General features: G+C 45.9%; 1 protein-coding gene across 3 annotated transcripts in view; it reads left to right on the forward strand.

Annotated features, from left to right (window-relative positions):
* Positions 1-8559: 8559 nt before the first annotated feature.
* SSBP4 (single stranded DNA binding protein 4) overlaps positions 8560-16260 on the forward strand; it is a 67286-nt gene continuing 59585 nt past the window's right edge. Inside the window, exon 1 of one of the 3 annotated variants that reach the window (XR_009152732.1) lies at positions 8560-9173. Coding sequence is in view for 2 of the 3 variants with exons in the window: in XM_058163276.1 (XP_058019259.1) it covers positions 9118-9173 (56 nt within the window). In the remaining variant the exon portion in view is untranslated. The remainder of the gene's footprint in view (positions 9174-16260) is intronic. The other 2 variants (XM_058163276.1, XM_058163274.1) reach the window with 2 other exon arrangements.

Below are 16260 nucleotides of genomic sequence, written 5' to 3' on the forward strand. Positions count from 1 at the left end.
TTTTTAAGTATATTTTAATATTTTATTGTATACCACCCAGACTATCTCTGGGCGAGAGATGATCAGTTCTGAAGTATGATAAAATAAGATAAATTTGCTATCCGCCAGTTGCTTGCCACTTCACCCATTCTTCAGGATGTCTCAAACATAATGCATAAAGGTTCATAGAGCAGCATGGTGGCCTAGAGGTGGAAGACTCTCACCTCCCACTTGGAAGGCTGAGAGTTCAATCCTAGGCAGCAACAGATGTTTTTCTATCAGAGCACAAAGAGAAATATCTGCTGCAAACTCGGCATAGGTGTCAGGAAGGGCATCTGGCCAATCAACACTCAGCTCCATACAGTCATCCTGACCAGTGGTGGGATTCAAATTTTTTTACTACCAGCTTGGTGAGCGTGGCTTGATGGGCGTGGCAGGGGAAGGATACTGTAAAATCTCCATTCCTACCCCACTCCAGGGGAAGAATACTGCAAAATCCCCATTTCTTCCCGATCAACTGAGACTTGGGAGGCAGAGAATAGATGGGGGCGGGGCCAGTCGGAGGTGGCATTTACCGTACGGGTCTGGATGGGGAGAAACAGGCTCAAGCTCAATCCCTCCAAGACAGAGTGGCTGTGGATGCCGGCACCCCGGTACAGTCAGCTGCAGCCGCGGCTGACTGTTGGGGGGTGAGTCATTGGCCCCAATGGAAAGGGTGCACAACTTGGGCATTCTCCTGGATGGACGGCTGTCTTTTGAAGACAATTTGACAGCCGTCTCCAGGAGAGCTTTTTATCAGGTTCGCCTGGTTCGCCAGTTGCGCCCCTTCCTAGACCGGGATGCCCTATGCACGGTCACTCATGCTCTCGTGACATCTCGTCTGGATTACTGCAATTCTCTCTACATGGGGCTTCCCTTGAAGAGCACCCGGAGGCTCCAGTTAGTCCAGAATGCGGCTGCGCGGATGATAGAAGGAGCCCCTCGTGGCTCCCATGTGACACCTCTCCTGCGCAGACTGCACTGGCTACCTGTGGCCTTTCGGGTGCGCTTCAAGGTTTTGGTAACTATCTTCAAAGCGCTCCATGGCATAGGGCCAGGTTACCTACGGGACTGTCTGCTGCCACCGATTGCCTCCCACCGACCTGTGCGCTCTCACAGGGAGGGTGCCGTCCGCCAGGCAGTGCCGACTGGCGACACCCAGGGGAAGGGCCTTCTCTGTGGGGGCTCCCACCCTCTGGAACGAACTTCCCCCAGGACTCCGTCAACTTCCTGACCTTCGAACCTTTCGCCGCGAGCTTAAGACACATCTATTTATCTGTGCAGGACTGGACTAGAATTTTAAATTTTAAATTTGGTTTTTAATGGGGTTTTATTATTTTAATCGTAATTTTAATATTCGGCCTTATTCAATAAGTTTTTTAATTGGTGTATTTATATTTGTGTTTTTATCAGGCTGTAAACCGCCTGAGTCCCTCTGGAGATAGGGCGGTATAAAAATGTGATTAAATAAATAAATAAATAAATAAATAAATAAATAAATAAATAAATAAAATAAATACCGGTTCTCCGAACTACTCAAAATTTTCGGTACTGGTTCTCCAGAACTGGTCAGAACCTGCTGAATACCACTTCTGACCCTGACCCAGTGGTGGGATTCAGCCAGTTCGCACCACTTCGGGAGAACCGGTTGTTAACTTTCTGAGCAATTTGGTGAACTGGATGTCGGAAGAAATCATTAGGGCAGAGAACTGGTTTTTAAATGATTTGAATCCCACCACCGCCCTGACCCCACCTGAAGCAAGGGATTACAGGGTCCTCAAAAGAGAGGTTTCATTTAAAGATTAGGAAATTCCTTCAGTACCCTAGATTGCAATTCATTGGACCCTGAAGTTTTTATTTCTTTCAGGGGTGTCCACACTGTACAGTCAGAAAAAGTCAAGAGGGCAGGAACCATGAACCAAGATGGGGAACCAAAGCCCCATCTGTTTCTCATATGCGTCATATCACGATGTCATGGCTGCCATTTTCTTTTTCCTTTTTTCACCATATTCTGCAGACATCCCTGAATTCATTAAAAGTAATCTGGTATTCCCCGACCACATTTGTATCCATTACAAAGCTTTATTCTCTTCTGTATAGTTGTCTTCTGCTTGGAAAAGATTGGAATGAAATAAGACCTGATTAGTTCTGTCTTTTCTTTGTTGTCTGCATTTTGTGGTCTTCATTTTCCTTTTTTTTAAAAACCCTATTTAAAGAACCCCCTTTTCATTGTTCTTAACCTTTACCAAATTCAGCTTATTTTAATCATTAGTTCCCCTCACCTGAGTCCCCCCCCTTTTTTTTTAAACTTCTGGTCTGTGCCCTGTTCTGTTTTCACATTTTTAGTAAGATTTTTTAGTTACCTCATTGGCCTCTTTTTCTGTCCTCATTATTTTTTCCATTGGAACTGATTGCAAATATGCTTTTAGTATCTTCTCTTTCAGGAATTCCCACTTTTTCTGAACTCCTTTTCCATTAGCTTTCCACTCTCAAGGAATTCTACTTATTGTTCTTATTAAAATCTGCTCTTTTGAAAATGTACGTTCAATTACATGTAGCTTTTCTTCCTTTAAAATCAAGAACTCCGGCATTACAGGTAGTCCTCAACTGACGACCACAATTGAGCCCAAAATTTCTGTTGCTAAGTGAGACAGTTGTTAAGTGTGTTTTGTCCCATTTCACAACCTTTCTTGCCACAGCTGTTAAGGGAATCACTGCAGTTATTCAATTAGTAACCTGGCTGTTAAGTGGTTATGGCTCCCCCATTGACTTGTCTTGTCAGAAGTTTGCAGAAGGTGTTCACATGACCCCAGGACATTGCAATGGTTATAAATATGTGTAAGTTACCAAGTGCCTAGATTTTGACCATGTGACCATGGGGATGCTGCAACAGTCATATAACAGTCATATAAGGGCCGGTTTAGCTCATAAGGGCCGGTTTAGCTCACGCTGGTAAAAGCCTGTTATTAAGAACACAGTAGCCTGCAATTACTGCAGGTTCGAGCCCGGCCCAAGGTTGACTCAGCCTTCCATCCTTTATAAGGTAGGTAAAATGAGGACCCAGATTGTTGGGGGGGCAATAAGTTGACTTTGTAAAAATATACAGAATGAGACTATTGCCTTATACACTGAGTCTTCGGAGAAGGGCGGGGTATAAATGTAAACAAAAAAAAAAAAACTGTGAAAAATGGTCATGTCACTTTTTTCAGTGCTGTTGTAACTTTGAACGGTCACTAAATGAACACTTGTTAAGTCAAGGACTACTTGTACATGATCACTTCCCTCAACATTCAGCATATAGGCCAGGTCCCCACATAAACCTGAATGTGATCCAATCATGCCTAGCCCCTCCCTGGTGCCCCATATCGTAGCTTTCCTCTTGTTTCCAGCCCATGAATGAGATGGCCTTAAAATACTATTAGCCAAACCCAAAGAAAACACTGTTGTAGGTTGGTGCTTGAGCTTCCTCCTCTAATCTTGCTTCTCTTCCTGCAGACATTTTGGGACCAGGCTAGGTAACATTGTCAGTGCATAGTGGAGTGACTTCGCTAAGTTTTTAAAAATATTTTGATTGGAATATTTGCTTTTTCCTGAATTGCTTTTGGGGTGGGTTATAGTTCTTTCTTTAATTGTTCTTCATGTGAATCAGCCACATGAATTTAATCCAAAAGCTAAAAGATCACAACACTGCCCGACTAACGATCAACACTCAGATAAGCAGAGATTAACATCATGTTGTAAATGATATCCCAGTCAAGGAACTACCATGCCAATAAACCACAGCCTAATTAAGGAGCCTGCAGCGTATTGCAATACAGAGGTGCGTAAGGGATGAGGGACCACTACCCGATTGCCCCACAGTAAACAGCCCCTCAAGACAGACAGCTCACATTGCCTAGTCTTGTAGGGTTGGAACTCCCCCGGCAGGCGGTCTTGTGGCCACCCCCGTCGTACCCAATCCAGAACCTGTGCCAGAATAGGGTCACGCTTGGAATGAACAGTTTTTTCCCAAAGGCCATCACTCTGCTAAACAAATAATCCCCTCAACACTGTCAGACTATTTACTGAATCTGCACTACTATTAATCATTTCATAGTTCCCATCACCAATCTCTTTCCACTTATGACTGTATGACTATAACTTGTTGCTGGCAATCCTTATGATTTATATTGATATATTGATCATCAATTGTGTTGTAAATGTTGTACCTTGATGAACGTATCTTTTCTTTTATGTACACTGAGAGCATATGCACCAAGACAAATTCCTTGTGTGTCCAATCACACTTGGCCAATAAAATTCTATTCTATTCTATTCTATATGCAATATCATCTGCAGTCATCAAGGCAGGAAGCTCATCCACAAAAAAAACGGATGAGGCAGGGGCCCTCTATGGAATCGTCTTCCAACGATTCTCTAGCCTCATGCGCTGCAGAACCAGCAAAAATACTTCTACCAACACTTCCAGGGCAAGCCACATACATATAAACAGAGAGCAAAGCCCAGTCCTTTTTAGCATTGGTGATGTTACCCAGTTGGGTAATAAAATGTCTGCAAGAAAACATCTAAGCTCAGAGACCACCACAGTATAACCCTGAGCTACAAATATTCTCTTCTATTGGAATCAGCCATCCACAAACACAATGAGAAGCTACATCTACTGCTTACATCTCCTCAAGAAAGACGGCAATTAAGATGAAAAGGGTAAACCGATCTAAACACACCCTTCCTCATCCCATAATTATTAGCCAGATAAATAGAAACCAGCATCAGATAAATAAAAATGATCAAAGAAGGTACAATACCCATTCAAGGCTAGTCAGATAAACCACCAGTGCTTCATTCCCTCTACACTGATGAAGTTACCTAGTCTGGTAATAAAATGTTTACAAGAAGGGGAGTAAGGTCAGAAATCACCCAGAAACCAGCACTTCAACCCTGAGTTACAAATATTCTCCACTGTGGTAAGTAGTACTCCCCACCCCACTTATTCCAACCTCATCCCAAAGCAGCTTCAAAAAAAAATCTGCTCGTTACTCATTATCTTGGAGTGGGTTAGCAGCAACTGAAACAGACATAACCTCATTTAGCAACTGCCTGCTTTTGAATGAAAATGCTGGTCCCAGTTGTGGTTGTAAGTCGAGGACTAAGCCAAGAATGATCAAATGATGTTAAAGGCATTGCAAGTCACTAGAGAAAATCGTACTTAACATTTCCCTCTTGCTTAAGATCAAGCCAAGATGGTCTATCCTTTTGTGTCATCCTGATATCTATACCAGTGTTTCTCAATCTTGGCGACTTTTAAGATCTGTGGACTTCAACTCCCAGAATCTCCCAGCCAGCTGTGCTGGCTGGGGGATTCTGGGAGTTGAAGTCCACAGATCTTAAAGTCGCCAAGATTGAGAAACACTACTCTATAGGAAAAAGAACCAGCATAATTTCTTGGAAGGCCTATTTGGCAAAGATTGCATCTCAGTAAATGGGGGAGAAATAAAAGCACCCATCTCATTGCATAGTATGAAGGCGGCTCTCTTGGATAAAACGTATTTATTTCTTCACACCCACGTAAATAAATTGTGGAGTTCATTTGCTCAGGATTTCATGATGGGTACCATCTTGGGTAACTTAAGAAGCAATTGAATAAATTCATGGAAGTTTCATGCTCTAAAAGGCTACTAGATATAGCGGCTGTCTGTAACCACTTTCAGAGAGAAAATAGCCTTCTCTGTTCTTATTACTGAGAGCCGGTTGCTTGGGAACATGAACAGAAGTCTCAACTGCATTTGTGGGTTGATAATGGTCTTCCTGAAAGCATCCTGTTGCGCTCAGTAGGTACAAAATGTAATCCTAGGTAGACTTAATAGACCAAAAGGTCTACGATCTTACATTTTCTGGTGGAAGGCCTACATGTTTTTACTTATATAGCTCAATCATAATTCTGTTTTAGGACAATCATACTGGAATCAGAATCATAGAGCCCTGGTGGTGCAGTGGTTAGAACTCAGTATTGCAGCCTAATTCGGCTGACTGCCAACCGTCGGCAGTTCAATCCTGACCAGCTCAAGGCTGACTCAGCCTTCCATCCCTCCGAGGTCGGTAAATTGAGGAGCCAAATTGTTGGGGGCAATATGCTGACTCTATAAACTGCTTAGAGAAGGCTGTAAAGCACCGTGAAGCATTATAAAAATCAAAGTGCAATTGCTATTTATTTATTTATTTTATTTCTTTGTCGAGTATGTATTACATAATATATGTAAGCATAAGCATTGAATTGCTTATACATTCAATTGCAATGAATTGAATACATAAAATGAATACAATTAAAGGGAACATTAGGACAGGGACGGTAGGCACGCTGGTGTTATGCACGCCCCTTATTGAAAGGGACCTTGGTGTTCTTCTAGTCCAACCAATGGCAGGCCAAGTCATCCTATCACATAATTCAAGAAGACTAAATATGATCTAGATAAAGATCCTTTTGGTGTTCTTATAATATTTTTAAAAGGGGGGGTTGGAAGTATTCATCAAATAACGAGAATCCATACATTAAAATTTAACAGGAAATCAAGGGAGAAGCCGGCAGGAAAGTTTGCAAATCATGATCATACGATGCATCGCTTAATAACTACAGTAAAAAATCCGGAACAGTTACGTCACTTAATGACTGCGTTGCTTAACAATCAATTATCCAGTTAATGTTGTGATTGTATTTTGAGAGACTACCTGTATTGGATTGAAAATAATATGGATTGTTTTACAGGCTCACAATCTAACAGACAAGATATAAAGAAAACAAGATAGGAAACCATGCTGATAATTCTACTCTGGGCCACATGACTTCAAAAGAGATGCAGGATGTGGGGAATGACTTAGAGTGGAACAGTCAGTAACGTTCTAATCCTTTGCCCAATTTTTTCTCCATAGGGATGCCTAGAGAATTTTTCAGGATTTTTTTCCTCTGCAGTCCCTGAGTGGGTCCAGCTTTTTCAAACTCAAGACTCATGACAACAGAAAACCCATTATAGCAATAAGACTTATATACCTCTTCATGGTGCTTTATAGCCCTCTCTAAGCAGTTTAGAGTCAGCATATTTCCCCGAGTCCTCATTTTACCATCTTTGGAAGGATGGAAGGCTGAGTCAACCTTGAGCCAGTCAGGATCGAACTCCTGGCTGTGAGCAGAGTTTACCTGCCATACTGCATTCTATCCACTGTGCCACCCGGCTCTTTCAAGAATGGAAAAGAGTTCTCTGCGTAGACAGCCCCCTCACTGATCAAACTAGGCGAATCTGCTGTTGGAATTGCCACGTCTCCCGAAGGCTGGAAATCTTGTCTTTTTTGGGTAGGCTGGATTTATCTACATGGCTAGGACTTTAAAAAAAAAATTCACACAATTTCCATTGAAGAGATTCAATGAAAAGTCAGCCCTTGTGCCCTGTGGGGGAGGGGGGCACCTTGCAAGGCCTTTTGGTTCATGCATCAGTGGGAATATCAGCCTTCTGGTGATAACTGTGTCGCTTCTTCCAGAAGACTAAGATTGCTGTGCCTGAAAGAGGAGGCGGCAGAGGAGGAAGGAAGAGGAGGAGGAGGAGGACTGAGATGTCCAGTCTCCTCTCCCATAATGGTTGAAAACTGGGCAGGGGAAGTGCGGCACCCCATGGATGAATTAAATGGTGCAATGGGAGTGTTGATTTCACAGCTGGCCTCCAGCTCTGAAGACAACTAATGTGCGGAGGAGAGCACAGGATGGAAAACTCTTGTTACGGGTTGAGCACCTTAGCCTGACTTCAGTCTGCCTTAGTAAGCTGCAGCATCTCAGATGTGAGGCCATCCTCCGGTTCCTTCTGCTTTTTCAGAGTTATCTGCTGAAACAGGCGAAAGACCTGAGTCCCCTTCACATCAGTTTTTTTTCCCCAACACTCTGTGGAACTAGGAACGATAAAACCTGTAAGAAGTAAGGAACTTGGGTTCTGATCCCTTTTTTAAGTAATTACATTTATTGATTGAAGCTATTAGACAGATTCTTAGATGGATTCTAAGGCACACAGAACGTTGTTACCTTCCCACCAAAGGTGGTCCCTATTTTTCTACTTGCATTTTTTACGTGCTTTCGAACTGCTAGGTTGGCAGAAGCTGGGACAAGTAACTGGAGCTCACCCCATTACACAGCACTAGGGAACCGCTGATCTGCAGACCTTTCAATCAACAAGCTCAGCGTCTTAGCCACTGATCCACCGCGTCCCTGTTTCATTTATCATTTATTTATTTATTACAGTTACATTTATCCTTTTTCCAATAACATTTTTGTTTTTTTTATTTTACAACACTCTTGCAAGGCAGGACAATGACCAGCAGAATCCAAAGATCCATACTTTAGTTTCCAGTTCAAAAACGGTCGCCCTACTTTTGCAACTGTTCACAGAATTAACTCGAATACTGACACTATACTAAGCCATAAATTAACCCAACGGGGCAGGGTTCACATAGCTTTCCAAGCCTCAGCTCCCCCCCCCCGCCCCCGCCCTCCGAAGTTAGCGCTCTCCAAGCCTGGTCGGTTTCACAAACGCAGCCGCCAGGTCTCCGTCTGACTTGGCTGATTGTGAAGCGGGAACCCAGCCTTGCTTGCATAAATCACCCGGCTATAACCCGGGAGACCCAGAAAGAAGCGCGAACCAGCGGTTAAGAGCTTGAGTGCCGCCCCCCTCCCTTCTTCCTCTCGCCTTCCTCCGGAATGGAAACGGCATCGCCCTTTTAAGAGGCCAGGCGACGGAGACAGGGAGGGGGAGGAGGCCCCTTTCTTGGAACAGCCACGAAAAGGCGAGGAGGGGAGGGGAGATCGCGGGGAGGGGAGGGTCCGCCGGAGCCGTCTTCACTCTTCGGAGGCAGCCCGGAGCCATCGGCGCGGCGCCCAGCCTCCTTCCAGTCGGGGTGGCGTCCGCAGGCTCCTCGCTCAGTCTCGCTCGGGGGGCGCTCGACGGCGGCGCGATGGGGCTCCAGCGCTGCTGCGGGCGGCGGCCCCGATCCCCAGACCGCTTCCTCCTCTTCCTCCAGCTCCTCTAACGGCAGGTGCCGCGCCGGGGGCTTTTTCCCCCCCGAGCCATGTACGCCAAGGGCAAGGGCTCCAGCGTGCCCTCCGACGGACAAGCGCGCGAGAAGTAAGTGCTCCGGCTGGCCGGCCGGCCGCCCCCTCTTTCTCCCCGGGGGTGGGGGCGACGGGGACGCCTCGGGACCCCCACCCCCGCCCCTCCGACCTCCCCCGCTTCCAGGCAAACTCCGCTCTTCCCTGCTTAAACTTTGAAGCCGGAGTTGGGCGCGCGCGCGCCGCTCCAGCCTGCGACCCCTCCCCTGAAAAGCGCGCCCTCTCCCTCCCTCCCTCCCTCGGATTGGGCGCCGGAGGGCTCCCCTTGGCGCGAGGGAGCCCGCCAGGGTGGGAGGGTGGGGGGGAGTGCTCGGCGCTGCCGGGGAGCCCCGTCGGAGGATGGGTGGGTGGGAAAGTTACGGGAGGGTCTTTCGGAATTTGGAGAAGGGGGGGGCGGTCGCCCGAGAACGGAAGAGTTGCTCCTGGTAGGGGCGGAGAAGGGGGGGAGAGCGGAGGCGTCCTCCTTCTCCCCCCCCCCGCACACGCAGCTTTCATCCTGGGGGGAGAGAGAGAGAGAGGTTGGACAGCCCCGGGCACATTGCGCTCTCGCCCGACGTGCGGCAAGAGGACGCGGGGATTGAAGGCACCCGGCGGGCGGCCTTTGCCTGGAGACCAAGCGCAGCCCCCCACCCCACCCCACCCTCGGAGTGGGTGGTTGGGGAGTGGGGTGCATCTGAGCCCAGCTTCGCCTCCGTCGTCCGTCGCCCCCACCCCCCCACCGCTTCCTCCCTGCATCGCTTGGTTGTTTGCTCCAGGCACACGTGGGCGGCTGGTGTGTCTCTTCCTGTCTTCGACAGACCCCTTCTGTGTCCCCCCATCCCTTTCCCCAAATCTTCCCGCGATCGGAGGAGGAGGAGGAGGGCGACCGTGACAAGTGGAGTTTAGCGCCCCCCCCTTCCACCTCCCCCGAGAAATGGAACCGCCGCGTCTCTGCTTGTATGCGCTGGAATGAGGACGCTGAATACCTCGCGGGGTGGGGGTGGGGGGGTTTGACCTCAGTTTTCCTCAGCGCTGATGTTTTTGCTTGCTGGAGTCGAGGAGGTTATGAAATACGTGGGGGTTACTCCAGGCGGGAGGGGGGGAGGGAGAGAGAGGAGGGATATACGGGGGGGGGGCGGGGGTGCTGAAGCAGACTTCAATGGGGAAGGATTAAAACGTGCATATCGAAGTTATTTACAGAGGAGGGGTCCCTACAGTCAAGAGGCTGGTATTGCAGAGCTCTCCCCTCCCCACCCCCCAGATCTTACAGAGGGCTTTCCATTCCCAGATTTTTGGACTAGTCAGGCATGCATAGATGAAGTCTCTGCAATAACCCCCTTCTGGTTAAGGGGAGATGTGGAACTCAAGGCCACCAGATACAAGCAGGCTGCTTCTAGTCTAGTCACTGGAGCCCAAATAGGTCATGTTAAGGGGTCTTTTCCAAGCACAGACCACTTCTATTCTTATGCCCACACATACAGCCCACAGATCTGAGCTGTGCTACCTGTGAATTAGGAATATTGACATCTAAAAACATCTAGAGATACCTGTTGGGAACAAGCTGCCTCAGGATATTGGAGAGCTCACCATTTTGGACTACGGTATTTATTTTCTTCAGTGGCCATTCACAAATTCTAAGACCCGTACAGCAGAAGATTCTCTTTTTGTGATATCTTTACAGAAGAAGATATCTGTTTATGGTAGGCAGATGCCATAGTACTACATAATACTACATAAATATGTTTAATAAAGTCCTTGGATGATTTGCTGGGCGGTCTACAGATCTCTTTTTGCCCCTTTCCTGGCCCTTACCCTTTGGTTTAACAGCTGTTTGGCCAGAAGACATTTGGTCAGGGAATGCTTTTCCCCCCCACTGTTTTCTCTCCATGCGTTGAAAAGCTTCAGCTAATTAATTCCTTCTTGTTGAGGTGCAGTTTAAAACCACCAAAACAGCAGCAAGAGAGAAAGTTGGCAATTGTGATGGCAGCAGCTGGGCAGAGGCTCTGTGGGGGTCTAATAAGGTAAACCCATCATATCTGGGCTGTAGAAAGTTGGATGACCGCTTGATAGCAAAATACAAAGAATTTTCTGTTTCTCATTTCTTATGTCCAATGGACATCTGGATTTTTGCATCTCAGATAATGGTAGAACAGGAGCTTTTAAGGAAAGCAAAAAGGCCAGTGCTCTGAGGCCAAAAAGAGAGGGAGGGAGGGAGAGAGAGAGGTTCCATAGCAGCTACTAAGACTGTGTAATACATCGTATTCAGTTGTACAAAGGTGCAATGGAACACACAAGAGTCAGAAATGAAACCCATCTCTGCTGCTCTTTAAAGCAACCGTGTCTTTCCCCTGAACCATGGAATAGCTGCAGAGACGATCCTAGGAGGGGAGGGGTGGAATCATATTGCTTTAAATAGCTACAGATAGGTGCTATGCTTGTATTCCTGCATGCTCTGATCAAGCATCTTTTCTGAATTATGTTCCTTGCACAGCTCTAGTTGCTAACGCTAATCAATAAGGGTATGTGTGAGATAGAAATAAAGTATTTTCAGGAGGTTTTTAAAAATATTTCCCTCTAGAAAATTCCTATAAGGCAGACCACTCATCTTTGTTCATGTAATGTGGATAGGAAGGCTGCATCTGAGAGCTTTGGTGAATTCCAAGATCCTGTGTCCTCAACTTAAAACCATGGTTAGGAGCAGAATTTCTGTTGTTAAGCAAGGCAGTTGGTAGTTGAGTCATGCCCAGTTTTACGACCTGTTTTACCATGTCTGTTAAAGACGAGTGAATCACACAGTCATTAAGAAAATCTGGCTTCCCTCATTGACTTTGCTTGTCAGAAGCTGGCTGGGAAGATTGCAGAGAGCAGTTACCATTGCTATTTGCTGCAACCCTGTAAAATATATGCCACTTGACAAGCATGTGAAAGTTGATCACATGATCCTGGAAATGCTGCGGTGGTTGTAAGTGTGGTCAAAAGTCACTTTTTTTTCAGTGCCATTGTAACTTCAAACAGTTGCTAAACAAGTAAATGGTTGTAAGTCAAGGACTACCTGAATTCGGTCTTGGAAGTGAATCTCCAGATATTTGGGCGTATTTATGAGTTTGCCTTGAAGGGGATGTGAGGCAAGTGGTGCATCTGAACTATGCCTTCAGTTTTGCAAAATTGCTGTCTGAGAATTCCCCACTTTTGGTAGATCTCACTTTTTCCTAACCTCGTGCCTTTTAATAAGCAATTTAATTTCTATTTAATAGCAATAGCACTTAGACTTATATACTGCTTTACAGCTCCTCTCTAAGCAGTTTACAGTAGCAGCATATTGCCCCCAACAATCTGGGTCCTCATTTTAACTTAAGTTATGTTGAATTTGGATTCCCATGCTGACCGAGGTTATGGGTACTAGAAGTCTAGTACTTATGGCAAGCATCAGGTTAAGGAACTCAGTGGCCAGTTTTGCGATAATATCCTTCCCTCTGGAATCCTTCCCTCTGGAATCCGGTAGACACACACACACACACACACACACACACACACACACACACACACACACACACTTAGCTTCCGGAAAGCCATGAAGGGCCAGATCTTCTAGGCATTGTGGTTGGGTACAGTTGGAACCTGAGGATTGCATGGATTGGAGATGGTAGGTCAGGTGGGTCTGGTTTTCTTCCTTTTCTCTTTTTTATTATTATGAGCAGCCCAGAGTTTTGTTTACAAGATGGATGGCCATATAAATCTTTTAATTAAATAAGTATATGTGTGCTGGCAGGGATTAATACAGTAGTGTTTAGTTGGTTGCTAGATCATCTGCCTGTATCTAGATTTTATAGCTCTTTTTGTACAGCTAAAGTAATTTTCTTGGCAGAGAGGAGTTTTGCTCAGTAGGTAGAGCACATATATATTTTTTTATCTGCAGGAATTCCAAGTCCAGTCTGTGATATCTCCAGGAACTAATATCTTAGATAGCGGCTACTGGCAAAACATGGTCCTGAAATGCTGTGCCTGCCAACTGTTTCAGGCAGCTAGTATAAGTTTCCACAGTTTGGTTTGAGCACGGAAAGCCCCAACTTCAGAACCATCAGTTCCATTTAAATGGTTCTTGAGTTCAATGGCTGGGAAAAAACCCTGTGCTGAAGGAGAGTCCCTGATTATTTAGATAAAATGTAGGCAGATGGAGCAGTGAGTTGTCTGCTGTATGAGATACATCCGTGTCATTGATTGTGAACATTGCATTTTAGGAAATAACAACACTGACTTATTATAATAGCATTATTCTTTGGATTTATGTTCTGCCTTTTTGCTAGGGGCTAGGTCGGTGATGGCGAACCTATGGGATGCATGCCATAGGTGGCACGCAGAGCCCTCTCTGCCATTGCCCCAGTTCAGCTCTGCTGCGCATGCGTGTGCGCCTCCCACCAGCCAGCTGGTCTTCGGCTCTCTGTCACACGTGCATGGGAGGCGCATGTGGGGGGTGCACATGCATGGGGGCAGGGTGCGTGCGTGGTGGGTGTGTGCATGCGTGGGAGCAGGGCGCACACACAGGGACCATGTGCAGATTGAATTCTGGAGGTTTGGGTGTGTGCGCATGCTTTGGGCACTCGGTCCAGAAAAGGTTAGCCGTGCTTGAGCTAGGTGCTCAAGACAGTGCATGTGGGGATTTTCCTATAACCACAAACACATAGGTAGGTTGGGCTGAGAGAGAGAGTGACCTGCCTAAGGTTCCACTGTGAGCTTCCATAGGTGAAAGTGGATTAGAACATGGTATTTCTCAACTTTGACAGCTTGAAGACGTGTGGACTTCAACTCCCAGAATTCATCCGTCATCATGCTGGCTGGGAAGTTCTGGGAGTTGGAAGTCCACACAGCTGCCAAGGTTGAGAAACCCTATTCTGGTTGATCACTTCAACATCTGCACTACAAATCCTCTTGTATGGAGGATAGCCATAGCAATAGCACTTAGACTTATATACCGCTTCATAGTGCTTTACAGCCCTCTCTAAGCGGTTTACATTGTCAGCATATTGCCCCCAACAATCTGAGTCCCCATTGTATTGACCTCAGAAGGATGGAAGCCTGAGTCAACTTTGAGCCGGTCAGGATCGAACTGCCGTCAGCAGAAGTATCCTGCAGTACAGCTCCCAAGGAAAGAAGGAGAGATACACAAAAACCCTGGCAAGCACAGAAAATTAGAAGTTCAGGCAGTTCAAATGAATATATAGATTTATTGTTTTCTAAAGCTCTCTACAATCAAAGTCAAAGCAAATCGGCGGTAGATAAGAGTCAGTGGAATTCAAGATGGGCTGGACTTAGATCTTTTGTGGGCACGAAAGGATGCGAGACTGGTAACATGTTTGACCCCTCCCTGGAGCTCAGCCTGGTCATCTCCTACATACCCTTTCTGTGCACAGTTTAGTGGTCATGTTGTTCAGCTAGGACTAGAGAAATCCATTCGTGCCCCACCTGCTAAACAACTGCACTGAAGGACAATATGAAAACCTTTATAGGTAGTCCTTAATGTACGACCATAACTGGAACGAGAACTTCAGTCATTAACTGATGCGGTTGTTAATTGTGTAGTGCAAAAAAAAAATTATGACATTTTTGCCGTGCTCATTAAGTGAATTTGGGCTTCCCCACTGACTTGCTTGTCAGAAGCCTCCTGGGAAGGTCGCAAATGGTGATCACATCACCCTGCAAGGCAGCAAATGTCAAAATACATGCCAGTTGCCAAGCGCCTGGATTTTGATCATGTGACTGCAGGGAGACTGCAGTGATTCTAAGTGCGAGAAACTGGTCATAAGTTACTTTTTTCAGTGCTGTCGTAACTTCAGACGGTTGTTAAACTAATGGTCCTAAGTTGAGGACTACCTGTATTTAAAAAGTGACACAAGGAAACACTGAAAGTACAAAACGCCCTAATTAAGAGGAAGAAAGAAATCCCAACTCTAGTTGAGTAAAAACAGTTTGTTTGTTTTAAATCACTGCCACATTTTATAAAATCTATGCTGGATTAGCTATTTAAGTAAAAATATTGACAGGTTCAAGTAACCAGGAGCTGGGACAGAGTTCAAAAATACTATGAGTTTATATTTCATGCTACCTATAGACAAGTCAACAGAATTCACGAGGGATGGACTGGCTTTAGGTCTCTTGTAGGAGCGTAGCAGGGGTGAAATCTAAAAATTTTCCCTACCGGTTCTGTGGGTGTGGCTTAATTAGTGGCCGTGGCTTGGTGGTCAGGTGACTGAATGGGCATGGCCAATAATAATAAATAATAAAAACAATAAAGTATACCAAACTTGGGAGCGCACTGTTCTACCTTCTTTAAAAATAGAGGCACCGGTCTACTAATTGCCTTTTTTTGGGAGGCACTGGTCTACCTTCTTTAAAAATAGTGGCACCGGTCTACTAGCCTCCTACAGTGCTGATCAGCTGTAGTGTGGCCCTTTGAAGCGCCGCAGCAGTCATGAAGGCCGTTTGCAGCTATATCACCACCGAGAGCTTCAGGGACAGAGAAGAGAACAGTGAGGCATGGGCTGGGGGCAGGGATTTTTGCTACCGGTTCTCTGAACTACCCGCCCCCATTGCTACCGGATTGTTCGATCCGGTCCGAACGGGGAGCATTTGACCCCTGGAGCGTAGCAACTCAGAACTTTTGACACATTTGATCCCACCTTCAGGCTCAACCTGGTCATCTCCTACAGATCCAGGTAGTCCTCTACTGAAAACAGTTCATTTAGTGACCGTTCTAAGTTACAATGGCACTGAAAAAAGTGACTTAGACCGTTTTTCACACTTACGACCATTGCAGCATCCCCATGGTCACAGGATCAAAATTCAGATGCTTGGCGATTAGCTCATATTTATGACAGTTACAGTGTCCTGAGGTCATGTGATCCGCTTTTGAGACCTTCTGACAAGCAAAAGTCAATGGGGAATCCAGGTTCAATTAACAACTGTATTATTACTTAACAAAGGCAATGATTCACTCAACAACGGTGGCAAGAAGAGTCACGAAATGGGACAAAACTCACGCAACAGAAGTTTTGGGGCTCAGTGGTGGTCGTAACTCGAGGACTACCCATGTAAAATTTTAAAATATTAAATGCTTGTATGAGAATCAA

The sequence above is a fragment of the Ahaetulla prasina genome, chromosome 1, assembly GCF_028640845.1.
Source record: "Ahaetulla prasina isolate Xishuangbanna chromosome 1, ASM2864084v1, whole genome shotgun sequence".
Lineage (NCBI taxonomy): Eukaryota > Metazoa > Chordata > Lepidosauria > Squamata > Colubridae > Ahaetulla > Ahaetulla prasina.